We start from the raw sequence: 21615 nt of genomic DNA on the forward strand, positions 1-21615 counted from the left end.
TGTTTTCTGTCAGTGGCGTTTCGAACATGGAGAAAAATCACATTTTTGTAAGCACTTCGCTTCAATTAAAATTATATATCTCAACAACGTCTCCAGATAAATTTACAAAAATTGGGTGATACATTCTTAATATGTGATAGTTTTTATTGATTATATTGTTTTCTGCATGTATTCAATTACACTAAAAAAACATGGTGAAACAATTTTCATATATTCATATTTAAAAATGCGGGGGTTCTATTTTAATGAAAAAAATATATAGTACACCTCAATTAGTGATATAATGAACTGATAAGTTTCAACTTGGAATCATCATAGGTTACAAAGATAAAAATTATTATGTCACTGCAAGCGTAAGCTAACTGTATAAGTCGCGATAATTATTTCCCACACATTCGTTATATTTAATTATATTTGATCATATTCTTGAATGTCGCTATGTAATATAACATTTAGTACATAATTCGAATTTTTTAAATTATTACTTGAAATAAATTATTGTCACATGGATTTTGTTAAACCTGAAGTTCTGTAAGAAATGTTACCTTTCATTGCTGAGATGAAATAGCCTGATCACCTTTCCAGACAGGATGATGCATTGTTTCAGCTGCATTTTAAAACTGCTTAGCAAGTATAATACCCATCCTAAACAGCAGGACTGTATGAAACTTGTGTTCCAGGCACTGCGGTGGATTTTGCAAATCGAAGAGCAAGCTTTTTTTTCCTCTTCAGTATAGCCTTTTTCAGTCACATAAACGGTATTAATGTTGGGGAGATGATCACTTGTCCAGTCGTACAATTCCCTAGGTGTAGTTGTTTGTTTATCGGATGGTCTCTGCAAACTAGCACAAGCCGCAAACTTTTTAAGTGTCCCACCTACAATGTCGCATGCTCTTTTGCCATGCGATATGCAAAAATAATGCAATTATGTTGGAAATCCAAAATCTTCTTCATGTAATGTGAGGTTCAGGAAATTTTTTCCTATTTTTATACTGAGCAGAGAATCCATCAGAGAAATACATAATTTTTGTGGTGAATTACAGATATTTGTTTTAATGACTCCATTAGATATTTTTTAAACAGATGTACAGCTGTAGTGTCATATTTCGGACAGTGTGAAATTATTACCAGATTTTTAATAGAGACTATATCAGATGACGATTTGTTATAATATATTACGAAAGTATGAATGGTTGTCTGCGCATTAGTCCTATGATATGACTGAATTTCATCTTGGATTACGAAATAATAGTTTTCAGCAAAGTCGCATAACACAACAAGCTGGCATGGCTGTAGAAATGATTTCATATCACGTAGAAACTTACTTTGTTCAGATGATATAAATGAGTGAGTCAGTAAATCACCAAGTTTCTCCAAGAGACAGTCGAAAAATTTGTCTGTGGGTTTCATTATAGTCTCAAGCGTTGATCTGTCAGTCGTCATCCACTGCTTGTAGGTCACTGATTCACTGAAGTTTTACACGAAACATTTCTCTAAACCCTCTCTTATTTTGAATGTTTCAGGACATCCTGTACATTTCCTGAACAAGCAATTTATATGAGGAGGATTGCACACCATAGTAGGCAAGAAATGTTAAGTTGGAAGGTATAAAGAAAAATTTTCTTGAAATCCACGTAGACCTGAAACTTTAATAAATTGTTTCCGGCATAAGTTTTACATTCTAATAAGGACACAAACACAGACAGTATAGTCCACTAATTCTGCTAGAATACAATTTATTTGGTCAGGGTTAGAATTTTTAAACACTGCATATAATTAATTTCTGCTCATGTGATTTACTCCCTGATTCTTTAATCACAACAAATATTTCTTACCAGGCATCATTCTGCTTATCTCGTCAGAACAACAGAATTCTTTAACTTTACTGGCAACAGCCACGAGCAAGGGTTTTCCAGGTTTCGGATTTGGTGAACACAAAATTCCTTTTCCCTTTGCCAGGACTTTGGCTTTCCGAATTATGTATTCGAAAGCTGAAAGAAACTCTTTTTTATATTATTTACGCTCCAGCTTTTAGGTAGTAGTGTTAAAATGGTGATTTTCTCACTTTTACCTGAATTTTGAAAAATTTCCTGCAACTAAGACAAAATTTCAGAATCAGAAAGGTCCTGGTTCCTCGGCATCTTTAATATCGAAGACTTTGTCTTTTACAATATTTTCAAATTTCTGTCTCTTATATTTCTCTTGTTGTAGTCTTTCTTGTTTAATAAGGAACACACCTTGGTCAAAAAGACTTGTATTTAATGAACTTACATTTGCTGTAGAGTCGACGTATTCTTCATTACTAGAGTCATTCTAAGGATTCTGCGTAATAGCATCATATTATATTTTTATTCCTTTGCGACACAAAGCGCACACATTTTGTTCCTGTTTTAAATCAGGAAATACATTAAGCATCCACGATATAACACTTCTTAAATTTTTCCTCTAATTACAATGCCCTGATTTCTCAAAGGGATTGCAGCAAACATAGGCCTATAACTTAAAACGCGACTCCATTACATCGCACAAAACTACCACATACTACAAAAACTAACGACACTGCACTTGAAACAGATCGCACGTTTTGTATAAATTGAAGACTGTATAAACTGCCACTCATGACGGCCTGACAGATCGATGACACAGCTTATCAGACAAGTACGAACTCGCGCGCATGCAGTGTTGGTGTAAGACGTGTTTAAGTGCTACAAACCAATACATTGATATATTTTTTTACTGATATTCCTGAAACGTTTCCAAAATGAAACTTACACCAAGGGGAGAATGCTCTTACCTCTATAACATATATTTTTCGCGAAATAATTTGTGCCCCGCATTTTTAGATATTCAATGTTAAAATGTGATTCACGTGACCATTCAATAAAGAATTCGATACTTCGATGCAAACCTATTTTTATTGAAAAGTATGATCCCTTAGCTTTAAAATAAGCCCAAGTTTAAGATTCTACCTCAATTAGAAGAGAAGTTATGAATTATTTTTGTTGACATAGTATGCGACATTTTTACATTTTTTCTTGTATTGACAGAATTGCTTTATGGATATCGTGCATTATTGAGGGCTAAAATTTTACATAATTACTTAACTTAAGGTTCTTTACCATCGCACCAAATTTAATGAAAATCTGAGGTGGTCGGGTTGAAAAGTCCACTTTTTTGTGTTGATTTGACATGGAATGCCCCTATAGCTAGAGCAATGAAAAAAACCACACATAAATTAGTTGCATATTATCACAGTATAAATTGAAATACTTCTGCAAATACATATGGTATTGGATGGTTCGATATGTGTACTGTATGTTTGAAGCGTGGTTCACCGATATTCTACTTCCTTTTGTAAGAAGACCTGAAGGTCCAAAGTTATTAATTGATGATAATTTGTCTAGCCTTATTTCCCTCCATGTTATCAAACAGTGTGAAATGCACAATGTACGTTTTGTATTGTTACCACCCAACACAACACATCTAAGTCAACCACTCGACATAGCATTCTTAGCATCTTTTGCCCACTCAAACTTGCTTGGAGGAAAGTTCTGGATGAGTGGAAGCAACATAACAGAGATGTAGTTCCGAAATCAGAATTTCCCCGTCTCCTTAAACAAGCATTTGATCATGTTGATGATAATAAAGCACAAAACATTATATCTGGTTTAAAAAAAGTGGCGATTTTCCCTTTCTATCCAGAAAAAGTTCTCTTTCACATTGCAGATGACGATAGTGATGATTCACAGGAACATGAGAAGTCTTGGACAGAAGCTTTTGTAGATCACTTGGGGAAGCAAGTAAGAATACAGAAACATCAAGAGCAACTCGTAAGACTCATTTGAATTTGGCGCTGGGTAAGGGATTGTTGTGGCAGATTTTGAACAGCAGTCAACAGTAGGGGCCACAGGAGATGAAGAACAACAAGAGGAAGATGATGATTCTGAACATTATAGTGATGCTGAAGTAGCAAGGAAAGAAAACGAAGAAAGTGGAGAAGAAAGGGAGGAAAGTGAAAAACTATCAGAAGGGGAATTTGTTATGGTAAGATTTCCAACGAAGGAAAGGGATAGATATTTCGTTGGCAGAAGAGACAGAAGTTGTTAGGGATTTGTATGAAGTTAATTTTCTAAGGAAAAAGGAAACTTAGGATTTATACACATTCTTCATTTTCCCAGAGATAGAAGATATTGCGAAAGTGGAGAAAAGTAATATATTTTGCAAAGTATAATATGAAACCCTATGAAGAGGAAAATAGTCATTCAAGAACATAGATGACATCTTAGAACGGTTCTCAATTCCACACCACGTGCTTCTGCAATCTTTTCTTGCGCATTGGCAATGTTGCAGCCACCATCAAGATGGCCGGCAGCATTGTACTCATCAACGTTTTTAAAATAATTATACATCTTAAATGCTATTTTCCTCGCCTGCCTGTGCAATACTTTCTTTTTACAGTCTCTTCTTCCATTTATTTATCTTACACACACACACACACAGTAAATATTAGTTTTACGTATTCAATATATTGAAACACTCACACGTGAACAAATGAACTCGGAAATTACTTGTTATAGACTACTTCTGATTGGTTCTACTGTACAAACTTGTGATGTCACATACCAGAAATGCTATGGTGCATATAGCAGCTGACAGCCTTCCGAAATGCCGTCTAGTCTAGTAATGTCTTGAGTTTCGTAATAGTGCTAATTATTGCTCGGTAAAATAATGATTTTTTTTTTTTTTTTGTAATTTTATTTACTATATCTAATAATGTCTTCAGTTTTGTAATTGTGCTGAAACATTTTGTATTACGCTATATAAAAGGACCTAGGCTTTTTTAGTGTGCAATTCCAATTTTTAAAATAACTTTGTACTTGAATTGTCAAAATCCTTTTTTAAAAACTTAAAATTGTGATCGCATTCACCCACATCAGAGGCTTGAAACAACTTTCAATAGAAAATAAATGAGTGATTGGAAACACCCACAATATGCAGCTGACACCGATCAGATTATTATTCCTTGAAACCAACATTGTTGAAATCGAATGACGACGATATTTATGTTAACTTCATTATCATATATTAAGGATATTATATTTAATTTTTCATCACTATTAACAAAAAAATCATGTTAAAATATTTATATATTTACATATTTTGTTCAGTATCTCCCACTTTTACAGTAATTAATTTGTATTAAATGTTTTATTGCAGTTATTCATGAAACAGAAGGACTTTTAGGACATATTTATTGTGACTTCTATGAGCGCCCAGGAAAACCCAATCAAGATTGTCATTTTACAATTCGAGGTGGAAAGGAAATGGCAGATGGTTCATATCAGGTAAATTTAAATTCGTGAGCATAAATATTGTATGTCTGTACTTTTCAGTTGGTGATATGTAGACTAGCATAGTTTTGGTGGTCATTAGTGTAAGAATATATTAAAATACTCGTATTCCAAGTTTTTTGTTAATATAATATGTTAAAGAATTGAGGACTGAATATGGTACAACAAAACTTGTGGGAATCTTGTCAAACAGCATTTTCCCATCATCATTCACCATTTCCACATATTGTTATTAAGACACATCTTATTTATTGCACAAAAATCATATAGTTTCTATAATTCGTAGTTATGGTAATGATTATTTTCAATCATATGTTATATTGCAATGTTAAAATTCCTAATATATCTAATTTTTTTAATCCATTCCATATAAACCTTTACCATTTTAATGGGTTATAATTTCTCTTTGAGAGTTAGTATAAACTTGAAATTGAATATTATGATCTCTGAAGTTCTAGGAGAATTTATATTTGTACCCTTGGCACTACTCTCTCTCTCTCTCATTGTTGATATTGATATTGGCTATTATTGCAGAATATAGGTAGTGATTAGTTCGCTGTATAATATCGCAAACATGCAGTACTAACTTCGACAGCATGTTTAGCAATAAAGCACTCACTTTTGTAAGTCTGGTTCCTTCAATTCCTGCATTACAAGCACTCTGTATGCTTGTAAATGCTATTTTTTTGCTGCTGTCTGATATGTGTCATATGAGTAGCCTGTCTCCTGGCTTGATTGGCGTAACAATTTCTATGGTGAGTTCAGTAAACGTTTTCGAACATTGTCCACACAACCTTGAGGCATTGCAGGTCTATGTTTTCCACTCTCGCTAAGAAGCGAGCCAGTTGTCTCCAGCTTTCTCACTATCGACAAAAATATTGGCTTGGATGGAACATTGCGCACACCGAATTTTGTTTGAAATGCCTGTTGCGTTTTAACCACGGAATTTGTCATCTACTATACGTTTTCAGCACAAAGACACGCTGTTGAAATGAATACTGCATGTTTGCGATATTACAGCAAACTAATCACTACATACATTCTACAATAATAGTCAATATCAATATCAACAATGGACGATAATCCTGCCAGAACCACAGAGATAATAATATTAAAGTTCAAGTTTATACTAACTCCCAAAGAGAAATTATAACTCATTAAAATGGTCAAGGTTTATATGAAGAGTACAGGGGAAAAGCAATTGAAGTCACAATTCTCATAAGGATGATATCATCATCTAATTCAGTATATTACTGCAAACTTTAGTGTTTTTTCTTATCAAAACTGGTAAAGGAGAATTATCACCACGGATACAGTCATCCTTTCCATTTTTTTCATTAGGAACAGCAATAAATTTTGAAGTAATATACTAATTAGAAGATGACATCAGAGAATTGTGACTTTGATTTTTTCCCCTCTGTACTCTTCATACGGATTGCACTGTATTATACAGTGTTTTTATAGGATTAGGTTACATGGATATTATGGAAAATATCCTGGGAATTAAGAATGATATATATACTCAATTTTTTTTTCAGAATAAAGTGTTTCTTTACTTCTCAAAACCGTTAGTTTACCGTTCTTAAAATTTTAAAACTAAAATAATAATACTAGATATAAAATAATAGTGCATTACAAAAAAATTAACGAACTTTTTTATTTAAACCAATCACTGACCACACAATAAGGTAAGAACAAGCCGGCTGCCTTTTTTCATCTAAACTCGTGTTATGCCTAACAGAGGTACTTTCAGCATTCCCCAGGTCACTCATCATTAGCGAAACCTTTATAAATAAATCATATTGTTCTGGCACTTTCTACATTTACCAGATTACAAAGCATGGCAAATACTATCATTCGATGCAAAGAGACAGAAATTGGAATTTTTTGCACTTTCATTGTTTACCATATTCAGTCCTCAGTTGCGGTTATAGTATTGTTGGTACCAGTAATATATGCTATCTTGCTTGTGATATTATGCAGGAAAAATATAGAAAGGCAGTGTTTCAATCATAATAACTAACAAAATGAAATAATTACTATATATTACATACCTAGCTTCAAAGTTTGTGATGTTTTGTGTATAAATAATCATTAGAGCTTAGATGTTTAGGCATTTTTGTTTGAAATATGCCTTAAAATAGGCATTTAAAATAAAAAATGGATGAAAGATATGTATTTTTAGTGCGACACAATGTTACTGGTATATTTATTTGTAATACAAATTCATTCTTTACCTTTACTGATTTCATGTCGTTACAAGTTGTTACTTCATGTTCTCTATAGTTAAATTCAGTCTTCTGTCAGAAATAAATGTTATCAACATTGAAAATAATCAATTGTTCCACGTCTACATAGCCTAAGGAAGGCATACTTAAAAGACTATTATGGAAGGAATCATGTTAGTGACAGCTGAACACTCCTGCTTAAGAACTTTTATATGTTTTTAATGATTTCCAGGTCCTAATTTGCATACATGACATGCTTGCTTGTTTCGACAGTGCCTATACTTTCCACCAGTGTTGCTTCTTGTTTTTCTTTCAAGTTTTGTGACATATTCTGGTGAAATGGCAAAATAGCGTAATTTGCTGCTATGTATGAGAGATCATTGCAAAGGTTCTGTTGATATAAGAGCTTTTTCCCTTTTAAGAACATCTCATCATTTCTTATGATTTCAAGGTCCTGATTTGCACACATAACATGCTTCCTTTTTCATACACCACCTTTTCTTTTCACCTGATACTTTTGACAATAGCTCTAGTGTTTCAATAGTGCCTATAGTTGCTACCAGTGTTTCTCCTTTTTTCCTTTAAGGGGGTAGGTACAGTTTAACACCTTCAAAAAATCTTTTTTTTTTTCAAAGCATTTTTTAAAATATGCACTAAATATTTAAGTTCATTTTGGTGCAAAGTTTATTTTCATATCTGTATTAGTTTTAAACTTATGAATTTAAATGGAGACTCAGCACTATGTTCGTGCAACTGTCAGTGGAGAACAGCAATCTCGTTTTCCGGAAACTACATTTTTTCTAAATCCGTTTTCCCCTTTATTCTGAAAGTACTGAACAAAATTGTATGGTTTTTTTTTGTGCATGTTAACACATATATAATCTACAAAATTGACTATAATCATGCCCTTCAGTTAAATATTTTGCTTATAAAAAATAATTTATGGACTAAAATATCTTGAAAATCTGTTACATAATTTAAAATATAAATTTAAAATATTATCTATTTAATTATAAAACTGATAGTGGTCAATTTTGTAGAGCAATCCTTAAGCTTCAGAATGAAAAAAACGACGTTAAAATGTTAAAAATTGGATGAGTTAAGAGGGAAATGCTCGATTCTGATATAACAAGTAGCTGCCATTTTGAATAATTAAATAATTAATTTAATTGCATGCAAAAATTCAGAAAATAGTCTTACTATATTAAAAATTGTAGGTTTTGCATTGTATTAATTTGCAATTTTGTGTAACTTATGTGGATGAAGAAAAAATTTTGAGTATGGTCAGTTTTCAATGCATTAAGCTGTACCTACCTCCAGTGGTGATATTCGGCCAGTTCGCACCAGTTCAAATGAACCGGTTGTTAAATTATTTCTAGGTAATATTTGCAATTACCATGGACATATACCATATATGTTTAACATAGGTACACATGAGAGAACTGATTGAATATTACCACTGCCTATCCTCTTAAGTTTTGAGGCAAATTCAGGTAAAGTGACAAAATAGCATAATTTACTGCTATTTATGACAGATCATTACAGAAGTTTCGTTGATAGAGAAGTTTTTTTTCACTCTTGAATTGAAGCTGCTTCATCAGTAACAGAATCCATCACTTCATATATTTGTTCAAACTGTGGGCATAGTACACGACAACAGAAATCCAGGGATCCCATCTGGTCGGAACTAATTGTGGTGGAAGGGTAAGTTGAGGTGCAACTTCCCTGAATATTTGAATTCTTGACAGAGATTATAGAAAACACTTTGTATGTTAGAAATTAATCTGTCATCAACATCAGAGAACAAATTATGGACTCCTGGTTAACACAAGTCACATGAAACATTCTTGGAAAAAAATTTGACCTGTTGTACATATATTGTAATGATATACATGATTTTATTACCATAAGCATAAATCGCCCTGAGTTACGTGGAAACGTTTGTATCACTGACATGTTGAATTACTAAAAATAATTCAAATTGTTTGCTACGAACAAATTATTTGTTCGTATGAATATTTATTAATTTTGCTTTTGATGAAAGCTTCAAATATAATTCATTGGATTTAATATATTGTTTTCAATTTCTTTCAGAACCCTGTGGTGGTCTTGATGTTAAATTTGCCACCTCCACGCTGGTCTAATCCTAGTTTGTTAACACCTGGCATGGTAGACAATCTTTTTCATGAGATGGGTCATGCCATGCATTCAATGCTAGCACGAACACGCTATCAGCATGTAACGGGAACTAGATGTACCACTGACTTTGCAGAAGTGCCATCAGTATTAATGGAATATTTTGCTTCTGATCCAAGGGTAAATATATGTTAGTGAAGTTAAGTTACAGTATGTTTATACTGTGGTAGGTGATGAATCACTCCTCCAGTTTCTCAAAATTTAATTTCTTATAAAATATTAGAAAAGTATGAAATTCAAGAAATGTCCCATGTTATCTTCATTACCATTCTTTTCTAAAGTAGCACTTAAACTGAATTTAGTTCATAAAATATAAACAGGCCTAAAGAATGTTAATGTAATTATCATAAACTGAATATGCTGACAAGCAAACATTCTGATGGGGGCAGATAAAAAAGTTAATTTTTTTTCTTTCACCATGTTAATAATGTCAAAATAAGGCTTATACAAATTTTGGCCACTTGACCGCAATTATGAGGGCCGTAAAAAAATAAGTTTGCCAGGGGCAGTTAACAGAAAGAAAACACAGTTTCATTGGAAAAATTTATTGGAACAGACACAGCAATTGTTGAGCTATTTTTCAACATATTCCCCACTGGAATTGAGACATTTGTCATATCATGGGATCAACAGAGAGGTGCAAATGGCTGTCAAACGCTGGTTCTGATCCCAAGCTGCTGACTTCTATGACACAAGAATACAAAAATTGATCCCATGGTATGACAAATGTCTCAATTCCAGTGGGGGATATGTTGACAAATAGCGCAACAATTACTGTATCTGTTTCAATAAATCTAAACAAATGCAAAATTTCGATAAAGACATAACTTTATAATGGATTTCACATTGTGGCATAAATAGAAATGAGAGAGTTTGACATGTTAGCAAAAAAAGGATAAAAAATTTGTCATCAAATAACCCATAAGTTTTCTTATGAATCTATAAATGAATCATAAAAAAGAAAATCGTCTGTAATTACAATTTTCAATTAATCCGTGAAAATGATAATTCTAATTGGAGGAAAGTTCTCAAGGATCCTGGATTGATATCTCAAGCACCTCGTAAATCACCGGTAGCCATGATGAACATGATTGTTTAAGCAAACATCTCTACAGAATTGGAATAACAACCACACCAAACTGTCTCTTATGCTATCAGGATGTAGAGATTGATATGTATCACATAGTAGCTAATCTTTGAAGCTCTTAAGGCACACCATGATATAATATTAAAATAATGGGAAGCAAGAAAGGTAATGCCGGAATGCATCGTATTGTACAAAGAACACATTCTGATCTGCCGATCACTCAGTAAAATAAATCCAACTAACAAAATATTACTGGGACATCTGAAGAAATATGGAGGAAATTCAATTTATAAGAGCATTAAGAAACAACAAGAAACTGTGTGATAAACTAAATAAAAGATTTTTTTTTCAGGTGGTACGTACATTTGCTAAACACTTTCAAACATCAGAAAGCATGCCGGAGGATATGCTGGTTCGTCTGTGTGCATCTAAACATTTATTTGCTGCTTCAGAGATGCAAGTACAAGTTTTCTATTCTGCACTAGACCAGCGGTATCACGGCATGCATCCTCTCCCAGGATCAACCACCGATGTGCTGAATGAAATTCAGAATAAATATTATGGAATTCCATGTGTTCCCAACACTGTAAGTATCCAAGTGTTTTTTTTTAAATATGCTAAGTTATGTAAAATATTCCTTTTATTAATATTAATACTGATATACCACAATACATGTCAATATGATTAAATGTGTGTACAATGAATTAATTTCGTCATAGACAATTTCATTTTAGTCTTCTTCTTCTTCTTCTTCCTCCTCCTCCTTCTCCTCCTCCTCCTCCTCCTCCTCCTCCTCCTCCTCCTCCTCCTCTATTGGACATTTGTGTTTATGAGTCATCCAACTTACAAAGAAGGCTCACCAAGTGATAATGGATTTTCACAACGATTTTTCCCCCATACATTCCATTTGAAACAAGAAATCTTCCCATAAATTTCTTCATCCGGAGAAGGTCTAGCCTTCGAGATACGATTTTTTTTAATAATCGCTTGACACGCACATAAGTCTCATATCTCCTTTGTCATCGTGAAGAAAAAATGTTTAAGGCTCCAAATGTTTATACATTGCCCTCAAAATCATCTTATGAAAACATCTCTTCAAGTTGTTTCAAGAAATATACTTTCTGTCAGTGATCATAGCATTCATTTTGTAGACTCATCGACCAATTACCGGGGTAGACAGGCTATAGAAAGAGTAACTCCAGAAGGTAAAACAGTGGAAGTGTTAACAATTCCAAAACACACAACTCCGATGTTCAGTCCCTTGACGATTATGGCTTTAGGTCTTAGAAAAATTTCATTCAGAAGTTCTCTGATAGTGTTTTGTTACTTGGCACGAATGTTATATTACATCAGAGAGATAATGTGATAAAATTTCAGTCCTTAACACATAATCATTTTTGACCTCCTACATATATAAATGTTTAAATAACTCATGGCTCACATGAAGCTGGATACCTTGGCAACAAACCTGATAAATTCGTCACCCCTGTAGAATTCTGTTTTCACGTTGATGTGCAGAACTGCTCTACAACTGACTTCGAGGAACTTACTTTTCTGAAATGTTCGTGGTATAAATTTCTACTGTTTTTTCAGCATTGTTACAACGATTTCCACTGCTTTGATCAATACAGTGAGTAATTTCAGGTGTGCTTACATTTTCTTATCATTTCTTCATAGCATTCTTTCCTATAGTCAATTTCCTTAATATTATATATCTGACATGTAATTTTCATAACGTGTTATTTAAAGAGATTTTGGCACGGTATGCAGCTAGATGAGATTTATTGCCTGATATGTTTAGCACATAGCACTGTTTGCATTAGCTGTTATAGCTATGGATTGAAACATTTAAAAAAATCATATCTCGAAAACTAGACCCTTTCCAGATGTAGAAATTTATAGGGAGGTTTCTTACTTCAATATGGGGGAAAAATCGTTGTGAAAATCCATTATCACTTTGTGAGCCTTCCTTGTTAGCCTCCTTCAGACATCTCTATCCTCTCAAGTTTTTTCACTCATCACTGTTGTCCATTCCATTCCTTTCTTATCTGGCCCAGTCACCTCATTCTTGGTCTTCCCATTGTCCTCTTCTTATTCTCTGTTCTCATCTCCAATGCTGTTCTTGATAACCTCTCTGGTACCATCCTTTTAACATGTTCGAACCATTGTCAACACTTTTCCTCAATATACTCTTGAAATGGTATAACATCGACTCGTTCTCTATCTCTCTATTCCTAATTATATCACTTCTAGTCTGCACAAATTTAAGAACCACGGTTTACAATTGTTCAGACTTGAAACACGTTTAAGGTGTTAGGTACACCTTACAGCAGTAAAAGTTTTGGAAATAATCAACATTTTTTTCCTCCATTACTGTTTCTTGTACAATAATGAAAATTGGTATGTGTAAAACATTGTCCTTCTGCTATATGAAAAAAAATATTTTTACGATTTTAAAAAAATGATATATATATATATATATATATATATTTTTTTTTTTTTTCAAAATTCCAAATGGTGGCAGTTTACTGTGCAGTGATGAAGTGTTTCCCTCATAACTCATAAACTTGTTAACTTTTTCATGTTCTCTCTCTTTTATTTTTTTTGCTGAAACTCATGTTTAAAATATCATGCTCTTTCAACTACATTCCTTAATAAATAATATTTCTTTTATTTTATGTTAGAAGAAAATACTGATATTTGACCGTTTTTAAATGAATTTATTTTTTATCATACAATCTATCGAAGTTAGAGAAGTGATCTTGCATCATACTGTAGATATGACATGCATAAATACACACAAAAAATTTCATCATAGAATGGTGGATAATTTTTCAGTTATGTGGGAAATGCTTCATCACTGCACAATGAACTGAATTTTGAAAAAAATAATGTAAATAATCTTGTGTAAATCATAAAAATATTTTCTTGATATAGCAGAAGGACAGTGTTTTACACATACTAATTTTCATTATTGTACAAGATACAGTAATGGAGGAAAAAAATATTGAATATTTCCAAAATTTTACTGCTGTAAGCTGTACCTAATCCCTTAAATTTAGAGGCAATAATTTTAATTATTATTTTCTTTATTAAATATTTCGTCGCTCGAGTTCTTAATGATTCTAAGTCCAATTTAAAAAAAAAATTGAGTTATTGTATCCGTGCGAGACTTATGGACATAAAGAATATAAATTTTTCATAAAAGCATGAAAATGTAGTAAAACAAAGTTTAAATTTACAATTCGTTTAGTTCTAACTCCCAAAGTAAGAGTAATTTGAATTCTTAATGGGTGTATCTCCAAACGCCAATCATAGTACAGTACACAGTCATGTGATTATTTAAACAAAATGGCTGCAATGGAGATGAACAAGAGCGTAACACTGGAAGAAAAGGACGATATTGTAACTTATATTATTTTCCAAGTTAACGATGAGTTACTGAAAGTGTGTAAAGAATGTATCCTAAGCACCCTTGATATTAGCCAAAAAAGGCTTTATTATAGTAATTTAATAAATGCAGAAACTGGTGTACTCATTACCCCATCAAAGGAAAACACACTAACAGAGGTATTCCACAAGAACAACTTGATAAAGTTCGAGAGCATATAAAGTCATTTCCAGTAATTGATTCTCATTACTGCCAAGCCTCATCAAGTCGTCATTATCTGGATTCAAATTTGAATATATCACACATGTATTCATTTTACAAAGAGTATTCAGGCCAACCTGTTGAAGAGAATATTTATAGAAAGGTTTTTGTACAGAGTTTAACCTCAGTTTCTTTAAGCCTAAAAAAGATAGGTGTGATCATTGTGAGGCATTTAAATGTAATGTAAAACCTACTGATGATGAAGTAAAATGAAACACATACCATGTTTTTAGAAAAAAATGAAGGGAAGCAAGAAAAAGATAGGGATAAAGAGGATTTTAAGACAGGAGATCAAACCACAGCATTAGTTTATTATGACCTAGAAAATGCTTTTGCATTACCTAAAGCAAACGTATCAAATTTTTTCTATAAAAGAAAACTGAACTGTTATAACTTAACAGCGTTTTGTTTTGTGGATAGAAAAACCTACTGCTCAATTTGGAATGAATCTCAGTCTGGGAGAGCCGGGAATGATATTGCTAGTGCTCTGGTTTCAATTCTCAATAAAATCTGTGTAAATAATCCCAAAATTACAAAATTTAAACTTTGGTCTGACCCATGTGTTTCGCAAAATAGAAAGAGTGTCATGTCAATAGCCCTCTTGCACTTTTTAAGTAACAATCAGAAAATTATCAGCATAGAACAGAAGTTTTCAGAACCCGGCCATAGTCTTGTACAAGAGATTGATGCAGTGTACAATGTGATTGAAAACAAACTAAAATTTACAGAAATATTCGGCCCAGTATCATTAATAAGAAACCTTAAAGCAATTCAGACTCACAAAGTGCACCTAATTGTATATGAAATGACGAAAGATTTTTTTAACTATAAGATGGCTATTTCGAAAGGCATGAATTTCTCTACTATACCTTACTGTAAAGTTAAACATATTGTTTACAATAAAGAAAATATTTTTGTAATAAAGTATAGGTTAAACTAAAACTGTGAATTTGTTGATGTAAAGCTTTTAAAAGAAAAATCAACAAGAGCACATTTTGTGACATCTTCTGAAGGGAATAATATGAATTTAACCATGCCCAGTATTTCCCCTTGTAGCAGTCACGTGAGTATTCCTTCTGCAAAAGTGAAAGGTCTTATGTCAATGTATCCCTATATGCCGACAGTTGATGTACAATTTTACAAAAAATGTGTTTAAAACATGTTAACAAGTAGACATTAGTAGTGTTTTGGATATACAACATCTGGTAGTTAAAGGATTTTGACTTTTATATTGTCATAGGTTCTATCTCCAATACATTTATTTACAATACAGCCATTATGTACATGTGAAAATACTTGTTTAAGTGCTCAATAAATATTTCGTAATTAATATCAAATTGTTGTGTATTTGATTTTTCTGTAACTTCACTATAACAATTTTTATAGCATTCATAACATACAATCACTGTTTTCTCAGAATCAAGTTTTGTGGAGTTAGAACAGTTAAGAACTCAAGCGATGATTTGTTATTTTCTGTACATGTGAAATTTCCATCTCTCAGGAATATTAGTGCTCCTCGGTCAGTCAGTTGCTGTAAACGAACAAAGAAACTTCTTAAACTGCTTTACTTTACATTTTGTATTGATCTTTGGTGTGAGTTCTTTGTGGCAATTTTACAATTAATTACATTTTTATAGATACCACTACAGTACATATACACATTGTAAATGTTCACACAGTTGAATGCTTTTTAATGTTGCCTTTTATGCATGCTTTTTATTTTTCTTCTAGGCATGGCAGCTGCGATTTTCTCATTTAGTTGGATATGGAGCAAAATACTATTCGTATCTCATGTCACGTGCGATAGCAGCATGGATATGGCAGACGTATTTTGAAGCGGATCCGTTCAATTCATCTTCTGGAGAAAAATATCGACAGGAATGTCTTGCTCATGGTGGTGGAAAACCAGCACGGGAACTTGTTGCACATTTTCTTGGAAGAGAAGTGACATCATCCAATCTTGTGAATAGCTTAATTAATGAAATTGATAGTAAACACGAAATTATTGAAAGATTACGACATTAGCTTTTTTTCATATTACAATTATCTTGCCTCAAGTTCGAAAGATAACTGAATCCAAAGTTTTGTATGTATCAATTATGCAGAATTAAATAATGTGATAGGTGCAAGCAATTTTTGTAATATTTGTCAAAATAGTCGAACTTTATTATTATTATTATTATTATTATTATTATTATTACTACTATATCATCGCTGTTTATTTTTTTTTTTATTATTATTATTATTATTATTATTATTATTATTATTATTATTGTTGTTGTTGTTAGCATCATCGTCATTGTCATTGTGTGTGTTGTAAATAATGTAAATGTTCTGGAAATGTATTGTGACCTTACGAAACAAAATCTGTAGAAGAACTTAACAAAATAAAGAAAAATATCGTGGTTCTCATCTCTGATTTATAAAATTATGCAGTACTCTATTGTCACAAATTTATAAGTAACTACAATTAAAACATGAAGGAATATGAAGATCTTTTTCTTCAGGTTCAGCTCGTTTTAGGACCATGGCCTCTTCAAATTTTATTTCCATATTTCGAAGGCTTCTGATGAGCTTCTTTCTTTTTGCGCGATTTTGTTCAGGCTTTCGTCAAATAGCACACAAAAAAATCACACTTGCTTATACCTTGAGCAAGCTGTTATGGAAGTCAAGACCTAGTCCAAAAGTTACTGTTAGCCGAACTTATCTTCATGTACTTTAAACTTTTGTGCTATAATGATGCCTGGAAACATTAATGGAAACAATTCACTAGTAGGCCTACTGCCACTGCTTCTGTCGGAAGTATGAGTCATAACTTTGTTCAGAGCCTAAAGGATTTCACCTTTAGTAACGTCATCTTGTACAAGATAACCTTTTAATTTTTCATCACTTTTGCTGGTGGGGAAAATATGTGTCTTCTGAAACACTGAGCTTTGATGGAGACATGACTGTTTTGATATTTCCAAGACTTTTTTATTATATGCAACTAATATAATAAAATATAATATAATAAAAACATTCGAGATTTATATAAGGGTATAAAGGAATTTAAGAACGGATATCAGCCAAGGGTAAACGTGATCAAGGATGAGAATGGTGACTTGCTTGCAGACTCTCCATCAATCCTAAACAGATGGAAAAACTATTTTGCGCAACTACTAAATGTACATAGGCCAAATAGAAATGATCGGGATGAAATTGAAATACAAACTGCTGAGCCATTTATACCCGAACCCACACTTTCAGAAGTCGAAATTGCGATAGAAAATCTGAAAAAGTACAAGTCTCCAGGTATCGATCAAATTCCAGCTGAATTAATACAAGAGGGTGGAAGTGCATTATATAGCGAAATTTATAAATTTGTACTTGCTATTTGGGAAAAAGAAATTGTACCAGAACAATGGAAGGAGTCCATAATTGTACCTATTTTTAAAAAGGGGGACAAAACCAACTGTGGTAACTTTCGAGGAATATCACTTTTGTTGACGTCGTACAAAATTTTGTCCAATATTCTTTTGAGAAGATTAGCTCCGTACATAGATGAAATTATTGGGGATCATCAGTGCGGTTTTTGGCGTAATAGATCGACTATTGATCAGATTTTTTGTATTCGACAGATAATGGAGAAAAAATGGGAGTATAAGGGTACAGTACATCAGTTATTCATAGATTTCAAAAAGGCATATGACTCGGTTAAGAGGGAAGTATTATATGATATTCTTATTGAATTTGGTATTCCCAAGAAACTAGTTCGATTAATTAAAATGTGTCTCAGTGAAACATACAGCAGAGTCCATATAGGTCAGTTTCTATCTGATGCTTTTCCAATTCACTGCGGGCTAAAGCAGGGAGATGCACTATCACCTTTACTTTTTAACTTCGTGCTAGAATATGCCATTAGGAAAGTTCAGGATAACAGGCAGGGTTTGGAATTGAACGGGTTACATCAGCTTCTTGTCTATGCGGATGGCGTGAATATGTTAGGAGAAAATACACAAACAATGAGGGAAAACACGGAAATTTTACTTGAAGCAAGTAGAGCGATCGGTTTGGAAGTAAATCCCGAAAAGACGAAGTATATGATTATGTCTCGTAACCAGAATATTGTACGAAATGGAAATATAAAAATTGGAGATTTATCCTTCGAAGAGGTGGAAAAATTCAAATATCTTGGAGCAACAGTAACAAATATAAATGGCACTCGGGAGGAAATTAAACGCAGAATAAATATGGGAAATGCGTGTTATTATTCGGTTGAGAAGCTCTTATCATCCAGTCTTCTGTCCAAAAATCTGAAAGTTAGAATTTATAAAACAGTTATATTACCGGTTCTTCTGTATGGTTGTGAAACTTGGACTCTCACTCTGAGAGAGGAACATAGGTTCAGGGTGTTTGAGAATAAGGTGCTTAGGAAAATATTTGGGGCTAAGCGGGATGAAGTTACAGGAGAATGGAGAAAGTTACACAACACAGAACTGCACGCATTGTATTCTTCACCTGACATAATTAGGAACATTAAATCCAGACGTTTGAGATGGGCAGGGCATGTAGCACGTATGGCGAATCCAGAAATGCATATAGAGTGTTAGTTGGGAGACCGGAGGGAAAAAGACCTTTAGGGAGGCCGAGACGTAGATGGGAGGATAATATTAAAATGGATTTGAGGGAGGTGGGATATGATGACAGAGACTGGATTAATCTTGCACAGGATAGGGACCGCTGGCGGGCTTATGTGAGGGTGGCAATGAACCTTCGAGTTCCTTAAAAGCCATTTGTAAGTAAGTAATATAATATAAAATGGGTTTTACTTTCTTTTTGTAATAATACCATTCGGTTTATAAGTTCAGTTGGTTTGGTGGTTTTATTGCTCTACCACTTCTTGTCTAATATATTCCAAATCTATATGTATCATTAGGTGACAAGTTCTAGCTTCGTTTCTGACTCCTCCCCAGCCTCCTCCCTCCTCCTTCTTCTTCTTCTTCTTCTTCTTCCTCTATACCCTTACCCTCTTCTACCATTTGATGTTCCTCTAATGTACTGTATCTCCATAAATGTGTTGCCTAGAATCAAACTGCACTTAATCCAAAAATCTGATTTGTCAGAAAAGACGAAAAACTAGTGCAGTTATTCTCCACATGGTGATTTTACTACTAAAGTTAAGACAGATAAATTCCAGTTTAACTCCAAACGAGCAGTTTATCACATTTCCTGCAAAATTTTGCACCGAAACATACCTTTATGCCATATTCCATAATTTGAAGAAAGTTCAGTTTGATTCTAGGTGACTCAAATATCCTGCACTCTTCATCAAGATTTTAAGTTTGCTCTATTGCTTTTGATTCTTCTTCCATCCATGTACTTTTACTTGGATCTTTCTTATAAATCACTACACCTGGTTTTCATACTGACTCTGTTTTAGAGCTAGGATAGATTTCCACTCTTACTCTGTCTCCTACACGAAATTCTGGTAAATTCATTGCTGTTTTATCATAGTGATGTTTGTATTCATTTTCTTTTCGTAAATTTGTTTTCTTCTCCCCTTACCAACGAATGTTCTAATGCAGCATCTGTTGAAGGTACTGGAGAATGCAATGCTCTTCCATACATTTGTTGTGCTGGGCTGGACATTCGTCATTGTGGTGAGAGTGTTTCTCCACACTAAAAGAGCTTCATAGGCCTATGCATCTTCTCCTTTTTCTTATAACTCCAAAAATATTTTGACTAGCTTTATGGCAACTCGGCTTTACCATTGGATTTATGATGATGTAGAGGTGATATTTTATGTAAGAAACCCCAACTTACAGTAAAGTTTTTAAATTTTCTAGAACAAAAATTCGTCCCTTCATCTGCATATATTTTGCAAACTCCATATCTAGCAAACATTTTTTAAATGCATTAATTGTGCTTTTTGATGTCAAATCTTTCATTTTTTCAAATCAAAAAATTGATGAATAATAATCTGTCACTATTAAATACATTTTGTTTTCAAATTCTAATATATCAGCTGCTATTTTACTCTATAGTCTTACAGGAGTAGGTCTTAAAATCAATGTCTCTGTTTTATTTTTGTGTCAAGGGCTTAACATACTTCACAACTTTCAACCATCTTTTTTATGTCATGGTTCAATCCTATCCAAATCACCGTCATTTTAGCAAATCGAAAACAGGCTTGATAACCCTGCTCACGTCTATGTATTTTAATTTTCTTCTCGTATTTTTAGATATATAACTTGTTGCTTGGTTAATAAAATTCCTATATTTCAAGTAATTTGATTTCAAATCTTCCACCATTCCTATACATTGCGTTAAACCATTTTTATAGTTTCAAACCAACCTTCTTGTACATACATGTTTATGTATCCAATGCCTACCCACTTCACTTGCGTGATTCGGATTCTTTCTTATAAAGTGTCTTCCAATAAGAGTGTCACTCTTTTAAAATGAAATAAATTGTATAAATGGAAGAGGTTTATTTATTTAATTACTACTATTTTGAACCACACTTAATGTCATTACATATGGAAGAGAATGTCAGTTAAATGGCCGCTGCAGCTTTGTTGGCTTGTGTCTACAGGTCTTCCAATTTCAATAACAGACAAACATAAACCAGGCTCAATTTCACGAATAGCACACGTGATATTGTTCCTTAGGTCATTAATTGTTTCTGGCTTGTTGGCATTATTTAACACAACCCTATAAAAAGGAATCCAGCGGCGTTAAATCACATAATCTTGGGTGCCAAATAACATCACCACCAAGTGAAATGATGAAGCCTATGAACTTCTCCCTCAAAAGGTCGATTGTTTCGTAAGCAGTATGACATGTGGTGCCATCTTGCTGAAACGAGACGTTTCTGAAATCCATACCTTCCAATTGAGGCCAAAAATATCCCTTATTATAGCCCTTTATCTTACACACACTGTACACTTCACGGAATGCTTGGCGAATGGATGACTTATTTTTTTAATAATAAATTTTTATGATTTCTACGCATTGTGGAATGGTGTAATGTTCCATGATTATTTGCTAACAACTGTAACCATGGGAAAAATATTACTGTTATATGTTAAAAGTAGGACACTCTTATTGGAAGATCCTTTA

The 21615-nt window shown here is 33.1% G+C and overlaps 1 protein-coding gene across 1 annotated transcript in view; it reads left to right on the forward strand.

Annotated features, from left to right (window-relative positions):
• LOC138703243 (mitochondrial intermediate peptidase) overlaps positions 1-16717 on the forward strand; it is a 32561-nt gene extending 15844 nt beyond the window's left edge. Inside the window, exons 8-11 of the mRNA XM_069830968.1 lie at positions 5218-5345; positions 9674-9895; positions 11215-11448; positions 16246-16717. Coding sequence (XP_069687069.1) covers positions 5218-5345; positions 9674-9895; positions 11215-11448; positions 16246-16539 — 878 coding nt within the window. The 3' untranslated portion in view covers positions 16540-16717. The remainder of the gene's footprint in view (positions 1-5217; positions 5346-9673; positions 9896-11214; positions 11449-16245) is intronic.
• The last annotated feature ends 4898 nt before the right edge of the window (positions 16718-21615 follow it).

Source organism: Periplaneta americana, chromosome 7 (assembly GCF_040183065.1).
Source record: "Periplaneta americana isolate PAMFEO1 chromosome 7, P.americana_PAMFEO1_priV1, whole genome shotgun sequence".
NCBI lineage: Eukaryota > Metazoa > Arthropoda > Insecta > Blattodea > Blattidae > Periplaneta > Periplaneta americana.